This window comes from Drosophila novamexicana, unplaced genomic scaffold (genome assembly GCF_003285875.2).
Source record: "Drosophila novamexicana strain 15010-1031.04,08,12 unplaced genomic scaffold, DnovRS2.1 tig00000689-arrow-pilon, whole genome shotgun sequence".
In the NCBI taxonomy this organism is placed as follows: domain Eukaryota; kingdom Metazoa; phylum Arthropoda; class Insecta; order Diptera; family Drosophilidae; genus Drosophila; species Drosophila novamexicana.
The window spans coordinates 2,432,745-2,442,308 of record NW_020824818.1 but is presented as its reverse complement, the minus strand read 5'-3'; the positions used below and the strand labels follow the sequence as shown (position 1 = coordinate 2,442,308).

Genomic DNA, 9,564 nt, shown 5'->3' with positions numbered 1-9,564 from the left:
TTGTCTCTATATCAGATTTTATATCAAAGGAGAACCGCATCTTAAAGATTATTTAGCAAAAAAAAGGACCTTAAATTGGTCTTAAGCAAATCCTAATCTGATTGTAAGACAAACGACTTAAATATCCCAAGCTAGAATTAATAATAAAGCTTTCGATACACTTTGCAGGTATTGCCAATATTAGCTGTCCCTATTTTTGTCACTACTCACTATATATTTTTAACGATATTGAATTTCCAATTAACGCAATGGCCTCAACTAGACACCCTACAATCGTGGGGTGGCGTGGCTTGGTAGACACATGTAAGCCGCATGCCACCGACTGTTAATCAGCTTTAACCTCTTATCAATAATTTTATTTGTGTATTGTTTGTTTTTGCACTCTGTATATGTAATGTGATTGTTTTTACTCTAATAATAAATGACAATTACTAGGCTGTTAGGCCGTTTATCAGCTCTCTGTTCAGTCGGATAAAGCGCACCAGACGGCCGGCAGACAGACAGCCCAGTTTGCTTCCAGTTTCCAGTTCCCAGAGTGCCCCGCAGTCTATTTGACCGGGGGCGCCTCGTCAACAGTGGGCAATCAGATAGAGTAGTTGAAAGTCATTCTACGCATCCAGAGATGCCAGCGTCAGTTTGCCTCGATTATTCACGAGAGTCGGACCGTCGATAATTATCAATCCGCTGGTTTATTCAAAGTCTTGCCTAAGGATATCTAAAATCCTACCACAAAATGGCTAACAAATCCCTAATGAAACGTGGCACGAATATAAGTGCCGGTCAATTGCATTATTATCACACGGATTTTTATTACTCGATGCCCGATTTGCATAGTAAGTGCTCACAAGTGTCCAAAAATAGTATAATAATTTCATTTAGAGATTTGATATGAAAAAGTGATCAATTCTGTGAAACGAAAAAAAATTCCAATAGATCGACTTGAATTTTATTTAGCAACTTATCCAATTAAATTATTTGAATTTTACTCATTTTTATTTTACTGAATTTTTTAGTGAAATAATGTTTAAAAACACAAGACTATTTATGGGGAAATTTTTAAACTCTGGCATTTTACTTGCGGCTAGATTATAATAAAATCCGTTTAACATATGTTTTTACTGACTTATTTAACTGTTCTTACTTTTGTAATATTTTATGTTTTGTTTATTTATAACGTCAAACTGTGCAAAATTGCATTACAAATCAAGTCGGGCTGTTCAAGATTAAATAAACTACGACAATAAATATAATATCACGTACTCAACCTCTTTAAAATAATAAAGTTGCACATTCATACTGATATGCATATACACAAAGTTTATGCATGCCAAGATACACTCTATCTTCATTCTTCTGGTCTTTAAAGAAGATAAAGCTCTTTTAAAGACCAGCTGTGTTTATTATTCGAGGTAATATAGCTAGCAAATATTACGCATATAGCAAATAGCAAATATTACAAATATAGATTATTTTATTGGTAAAAAATTTAGCTTAAATTTGACTTGATGGGCAACAATTTAACTATAGAATATAGGCATGTATATTGTGTTATACCTTTTCCCAATTAGATATTGTACAGGGTATAAATAAGTCAAGTTTCGAACCAATGGCAGCATCGCAGCCAACTTCACATCAAAACAATGGCGTTTTCTCTGAGAACTGTTTTGATTTTCCTTGCCAACCAGCCCATGAACAATACAAAAAGAGAGAAAAAGTGAGCGAGAAGAGAGCCAAGAGAGAGGTAGAGAGTGCGCGCGCCTACAATGGCGCTTGGTTAATCTCGTTGTTTTTCATATTGTGCGATGACGAAAATAATTTCCATTGCAACAGCAATGAGTAGCGGTTTTTTTTTTTGGCTGTCAGTCAGTCTGTCGTCAGTTGTCAGTTGGGAACGAGCGTGCGGCGCGTCACTTGGCAAATATTTCGTAATTCCCATAAAGGTTTTTTAATTAAAATTAAGGAATTGTAAACGAACAACAAAATAAAAATATTAAAAAAAAAACACTATATCATCAATAAAATCTACATCAAACGACAAAGAAACATACAAAATAAAAATTTTAAAAACATAAATAGTCTCAAACAGAAATTGTTAACGCAGTGAGAGCAGCGCGCCAAAGAGAGTGCTTCAGAGAGAGCCACAAAAAAATTTGAGAGAGACACAAATTGTGTTGATAAAAAATGTGTGTCAAAATATCATAAACATGCGAAGATGAAGCAACGCCAAGAGACGCCAAATAATAATAATAATAAAAATAATAATGCGCGATGATAAGCAAATGATAATGACGAACACGCTGCACGTGTAGATAACGTAGATTTTGTTTTTTTTTTTTTTTGTTTCCTAATCCTATTGATCTATACAAGGTAGGGAAGAGGACAATATGACAAAAGCAAGCGAACAGTAAACAAAACAAACTGCATGCAAATTATATACAAAGAATTTTGCACTCATCACGCAGCTGACGGCGCTGCTGACGTCGACGTTGGCGCTGTCGCTAAGCCAAAACGTAAATAAGCTAAAAAGCAAAAGCTAAATAAACAACATGTAAGTTTACAACAAAAAGAACTGAGTACGACAAGAACAACAGAAACATGAGAATTAGACATGTACAAGAATAAAAAAAAAACTACAAAGCGCACCTATACCTGTGCATGTACACAAATACATACGCATACACACATACATGCGCGTACATGCGTACTCGTACTTAAGTACATATTTAAATTTGATTGGAGGCACACGCCGACGACCCTGAATTAGCTCTAGCAAAGCAAAATATTCAAGAATTAGTCAAGGTAGTTCAAGTTTACGAGTATCTAGGATTATAAGAGAGCCTAAGGGCGGCGCAATTCCTGCCAACTTGAGCATTAATCCATATACCGACATTTGTTATGTAGATGTTCGGGAATGACCGACTAGCATATGCCCTGCAGCCAGCGACAAGCTTTTGTTACACATTCTCTAGATTTATTCTTGGAGCAGACGTGTTTCTTCTTCCCTTTCCCCATATACTATGCTGGGAAAACGCAATCTTAAGTAACTTCCATGTTTATTTTCCGATCATCATGAAAATGTTCGAAACTAAATGTGTCACACAACAGTGTGCATATACCAAAGCGCAAAGCTCTGACTTTAAAAATAAGTGGAATGGGGGAATGTACAATGTATTTAATCCACATATACTACGATAATCTACATACCAGGTTTGGTGTTTAAACTTCTTAAAACTCTGCAGTTATGATTAAAAAACAACCATGATATTTATTAAAAACCCAATTTATTTTGGAAATGCATTTGTTTGCCTGTTACATTTACAATAAATCATCATACCCTTTTACCTATTTTCAATGGGTATAGAATCTATTAAATGTGTTTCGAAAATGTAGCCCTGTACATTTTTATGAACTTTACTTTGTTCCCTTTAAATAATAAAACTTGTAGTTTTTCATTGTAGGCTAATATTATAATATAATATTGTTAATTTAAGTAAAAAAAACGTTCTATCATAATCCTAGGTTATATTCATAAATAAACCTTTTAAGTGAACTCTTTAGCGTTCTCCAAAACCAGTCTTGACTTTTTAAGTTGTTCGCATGCTTAGCATAAAACCTGTCCAAACTCAATATTTTCAATGACTTGTCAAAAAGGTTTCAACCGTAAACCGACTGGAAAATAAAATATGCATGAATTTTGGTATTTGAAAAGCTGTCATGACCACAACGAAAGCTGTCAATAAAGCTAAGACAAATTTGCTTAGTTGCCAGGGAAATGCTCGACCTATGACATTACCTGAGGCCATAGACATGACGTAGAGGTTCAAGTACAGTAAACACACCGCGAAGATATACACAATACAATATTTTCTCGCAATCCCTCCATCAAGTTTTCACTGTCCCAGATACAGCGAATATAGCTAAGATCTACCTAGGCAAGAACTCCACAAGTGCTGCCGTATTGCGCAATGTTTTGGGGCGACACGGAATTTGTACAGAAAACTAGAACTTATCAGTAATACGACAGTTTATATGATACTCTTAATTCCCCACTTTTCTCTTAGTCAAACTGTTTCTGATTCAATATGGTTTATTATAGCTCAGCCCTGAGGCAATGCTATCAAGCACTTCAAATGGGGTGGACGCAAAAAGTCAGTCTAGGGGTTATGCGTTAACTTTTTAGCTCTTCAGCTGTCTGATTGTTGTCGATTTATAAACAATTAACTGCGGCCAAATTAGCAACTGTCTGAAACTAAACAATTTTAATCAATTCTAAATCATAAAGATAAATATTTTCGTTGTCAAGAGGCTTTGATCGATTTCAGCAGCCAGCTAAAAAATGGCTTACACTTTAGCTATATGAGTCAAGCACATCTATTTATTTTACTTTAAACTGCAAAGTAGTTCTCTTCATTTAAACAGGCTATTTGGTCTTGGCTCATAGCTGCACAAATAAATGGCAACCGATTAGCCAAGAACATGAGCCAAACAATAAAACACTCGACTAAAACGTGATGGCAACGCGACCCATAAACATATGTGATGTGTATAATTAAACGTTCCACTTTTTCCGATTCCCTCAAGCACTATATATATTGGAAACGAAACTGATAACGCTTGGGGTTTATAGCTAGCGAACACCAGTACATTGATAAGCAGCACAATAACAAACAACTTGGCATTTTCATATGGCACCTACATAGGAAAATAGACCCTACCAGACTTGGCATTCGAGAGCGAGATCTGTAATTATGAACTAAAGGCCGTTGATTGCCCAACAAACTACGAGAATAGTTTCGAGCTAATGTTGCCAAAATATATTAATATGGAGTCGGCGAATTGAATAAAAATTATTATATTTTATTATTTTTATATAATTCTCATTTTTGGAAGTGTGGGAAATATCAGTGCTTTGTCGCATTTGTCGTGTATGCATTTTTAATCTATAAACAATTTATTAATAATTTTTTAATTATCAAATGATGTTAATTAACACTAGGTTCATAATTTGCTAGAGCCCAGTTCAGTTAATTAACTGCTCGAGCCCGAAAGTATGCAAAAGGAAATTATCTAAAATAAGACTCCAAATCTGGGCTCAGTAAAACAATTATTAAAGTCGAAAATACATAAAAATAAACAAAAATTTATTTACATTTAAGCGTCTAACAATAAACCTACATTTTGGCGCATAAAAAATTCAAAGAAACATTTTTAAAGAATTCAAGTATATCATATATATAAATATGGCTTAAATATCACGTATTTATGAGTTAAAATAATTATAATAAAACTAATAAAATAAATTATTTTAATAATAATATTAAAAATATAAAATAATACGGTAGACTACAAATTGCATCTTTACAATTATTCTACTGGGTACAAAATTATATATATTATCAAAAAAAAATTTAAAAAATTAAAATAACAACAATATCGGGTGTGTTCATATTGCGGCAGAAAAATAATAAATTTATTACAATTCAAATTGTTTAAATAACAACAATATCTGGAATCTTTGAGATTTATTTACTGTAGAGTTTTTCATAGCCGAAACAAAACTTTAAAATTCATCAAAAACCATTAAGAATAGGCAAATAATCAAGCAAAAGTTTACAGAATAAGATCAAGAAATTGGGGACCGTCAGACCAAAGCATAGAACACTAAACACTAATTAAATAGAGTCTGTCACTTAGCGCCTGCTTCTGTGGCTCCGAATGAAGCTCGCAAATAGCTTGGGCACATATTTGAATAAAATTTGCCATTGTTGTGGCTTGTTGATAGACCAATACACTCAGCTATTTGTTTGGAGGCAACACTCACGCCTCCGAGCCTCTTAAAGCTTATACGCTCTTTCTACGCCCCAAGTCGTGCGATAAAAATAATGGAAAACCGCCCTGTGAGGCGACAGTCTAATTTGATGATCGCACTATCAAATCAGTTCTCAAAAAGCCTGCCTGGGCGAAGCACGCAACGCGCAGTGCCGGAAAAAAATATATTTTAAGGAATTGCTTAAAGGATTTCGTTTGAAAAAACTAAAACCAGAACAAAATGCAGCAAATTACGGAATATCATTTTGAAGGTGGGAAAAAACGTGAGAAATTATCAATTTTAAGAAACTAAAGACAGCACATTTTAATTAAACACGAGTTAAGAAAATATTAAGCTCTTATGTGAACAAAAAGTATTATTCAAGTATTTAAAGATCTTTTCTATGGATCACACACAGCACAGATTTGAATAGCTTTCCACTTTGCAAACTCTTACATATAATAAAAAATATTGTATATTTAAGCAAACTTATACAAATTCCGCAGTTCTACAAGCTGTCTGCTTATCTGAAACTTATCTTTTATCTGTCCGTTTCGTTTCAGAGACCCGCAAAATGCACGGCGTCAAGCGTGTGCTGGTGTTTTGCATTATGATTGTGATACTGCCAGCGATTTTGATCATAATGCCGCTCTATATGCGCAAGACGATATTTGCGGATGTCATCTATCCGGTTGCGGAATCGGATATCATTGAGATCAGGGATGGCATCTCATCGATATTCTGTTCGAAGCACACGCTGCGCATGAGCAGCAACTTCAATGCTTTTCAGCTGCGCAATAAGCCCGAAATATCTACGAATCGCAAGCACATAAGACTTAAGAAATCGATGACTTTGCCGGACGATACACTAGAATATTGGGGCTTCTTTTTGCTCAAGGGAGCGCGTGTGTCCCTCAAGTTCTGCTCACGCTACAATGGCGCTCGCATACTGGTGATCAAGGGCAAACGGGAGCTGAAGCTGTGCGGCTTGACGGATCACAATAAGAACAAGCAGGGCGCCAACTACGCACAGGGTCACGAACAGGTCAAGGTATTCTTCGAGGATGTGGTGGAAATAACCGAAGAGAAAGTGCCAGCCGATGGCCTGCAGGAGCATGAGAATCATGGCGGCGAAGATCTCAGCGAGGATCTGGCGACAGTCAATGTCAGCACAACGCCGTCGCCCGCCAAGCGTCTAAGGAAAAAGCTCAAAAAGGGCACGCCCCATCAGGCGTCCAAGTCCATGGAGTTAGTGGAAGGAGCCGTACTCAACGAGAGCAATACGCCAGTATTGCCAGCCAATCGACAGAGGCGTCACATAGATCAGGTGCAGGAGCAGCAAGAGGAACAGGAACAGGAGCTGCGAAAAAAGGAAGTTTTCGATCAGCTGTACAAGCGCAAGGAGAGGCAGAAGCGTGAAAATGTTTACGACCGGAAGTACAGTCACGGCGGCAATGCTGTAAACTTTACGGAAACCGACGAATCGAACTCCATATCGAGCTTTGAGACTGGCCTCTTCGACTGCTTCAATGGCGCCATATTGCTGGCCGAGGGCTTTCCACCGAAGCCGGCGTGCATGAATGCGCACTTTCTGGAAAAAGGCAAGCACGACACGGTGAAGCATAATATCACCGAGGATGGCTACTACTACTATATATTCTACAGTGACAACGATCTGGTCCGCAACGATATACACGCCATATTCGATATATATAAGCCAACATTTCAGTACTCGAACTTAAGTGAATCGCGCGGCTGTCTGAACAGCACCGATTGCAGTTTCAACATTGGTTTCCTCTCCGATGAAATTGTCGTTGTCGAGGTGCCCACACGTGATGGCATTGAGCACGAGGAGGATGATATTACAAATCTGATCTCGACATGTCATCCGCGCAGCGAGATTTATGCACTGTTTCCCATAACCGTGCTGGTGCTCATATTGTGCTGCTCATTCCTCTAGGATTTGATCACAGTTTTGTACTCTAGGAATTTTGTGATATTCTCCTATTGAGATAATCGAGTGATATACGCGGCCATGATTGACCATATGGCAGGCCCAGAAGTAAAACATTTTCGTATGCCCATTAACATGCATGAAATGTACCACAGTCTGAATCCATGTGTAACCAAAACAAATCAACTGAATATGTATAAAAGGAGATACTATATAATTTTGTAGGCCAGCATCTAAGTCTAAGACTCAAGCATTTAGGTTAGAAAAACGACAAAAGAACTATGTAAAATTGCTTAAGAAAAAATAACATAAATATATATTTAAATATTTGTACAAATAGATAGTGCTATATTAATCTTAAGTTAAATATAGTTTTGTAACCTAGTGTAACTCTTACATAAGAAAATCATAATATAGTTCTAGACATCATTTAAATTTGATTGAGATCATTTTTTTGTAGCCCAAACAACGATTAAACTTGACCAAGATTAAATATAACTATTTTATTTTTAGGTTTTTACCCTCTACAATTTGATTGCATTAAAAATACTCGTCGGAAAGCTGAAAGTTATTTTTTGAAAAATATTTCCTACTATCTAAGAATTTGTATAACATTTTGATTCATTGACTAAACAAAGCAAGAAGCGAACAAAAAAAAAAACGAAATAACAATTTGTTTTGGCCCATACAATATTTGTGTTTATTTTAGTTATTTTATATCAATTCACACGCAAACTATTTCGCTTGCAGCGTGACTCTTGATTTTACTTAGTACCATTCAACAAGAATAATGTAAATACATGCCACGACACACACGGATGTACACATAAGTATATTAGGGAGCCTATCTGTATACTTGATAAAATAAATAATACGAAAGCTATATATTGTCATCAAAAATAAATTAATTCACTCTGTAGATGTGTACGTACGATACATGTTTATTATTGTTGAAAGTGTAATATAGACATGTTTATAAGATTAGCAAATAGAAATACATATATAATGTATGTATCTCACACGTACACACGCAAGTGCCTTTAACAATTTACTGATTGATAAATAAAATATGTCAAATTTAACGTCTTTATGTGCGTAGCGAATAAAGTTCGCGACTAAACAATATTCATTTTAGAAATATCTTAACAAATTCCTGTTTTATAGCAGCCAAAACGATCGCTTGGCGTGCACATACAAAAGCTGATGGTTATGGCACGCAGGTTGGGAACCTTGCTAGACATTGAGACCCACAAGAATTTAGCTGTTCCTATCTCATAATTAGTGAAGAATTCTTATCGCAAGAACTTGCGTTCAAATGTAATCTAAGAAAATGGTAATTTGTTGGCAAAACATAAGAGCGAACACATTTCTTGTTGCCGCAAATTGACAATTATATTTACTTTAATTTCAGAACGTTATATGACAAAGTTTCATCAAAAACCTGCCTAAGATGTACAGAATCATTCAATTGATTCAGAATGAGAATTGCGGAATTGCTCTCACGAGAATTGTAAAAACTTAAAAATATCAATATCGATTTTACATATCTACAGTTATTGAATTATTATTATCAAAATAAAACAAAATTGATCATTTTGGTTGAGCTAGAGAAAGATTTCAACCTGTGCGAAAATCGTTCTAATGAAAAGACGTCCCAATCCCTCAGCATGACTGTTGATACTAAAACGTTAGCAAATGCGTTTAACTAACGATAGTTTAGCCTTCGTAATTTTTCACATCTTAAAAACTAGCTCGTAATTGATTTAGTAAGGGGACATTCAAGATTTGTGCTACAACAACT

The 9,564-nt window shown here is 35.6% G+C and overlaps 1 protein-coding gene across 4 annotated transcripts; it reads left to right on the top strand.

Annotated features, from left to right (window-relative positions):
• Nucleotides 1-559: 559 nt before the first annotated feature.
• Nucleotides 560-8,804, top strand: LOC115763197. 4 transcript variants are annotated; one of them, XM_030705658.1, is made up of 2 exons: nt 560-833; nt 6,373-8,804. In XM_030705658.1, the coding sequence occupies exons 1-2, from the start codon at nt 734-736 to the stop codon at nt 7,767-7,769; spliced, it is 1,497 nt and encodes a 498-aa protein (XP_030561518.1). In that variant the 5' UTR covers nt 560-733; the 3' UTR covers nt 7,770-8,804. The 4 variants fall into 4 exon arrangements, with proteins under 4 accessions (XP_030561518.1, XP_030561520.1, XP_030561521.1 ...); XM_030705660.1 differs by lacking the exon at nt 560-833 and adding an exon at nt 1,896-2,548; XM_030705661.1 differs by lacking the exon at nt 560-833 and adding an exon at nt 1,917-1,925.
• The last annotated feature ends 760 nt before the right edge of the window (nt 8,805-9,564 follow it).

Coding starts and splice junctions, on each gene's coding strand:
- LOC115763197 (XM_030705658.1), top strand. CDS start 734: ATGGCTAACAAATCCCTAATGAAACGTGGCACGAATATAAGTGCCGGT. Junction 834..6,372: donor CTCGATGCCCGATTTGCATA/GTAAGTGCTCAC, acceptor GTTTCGTTTCAG/AGACCCGCAAAATGCACGGC.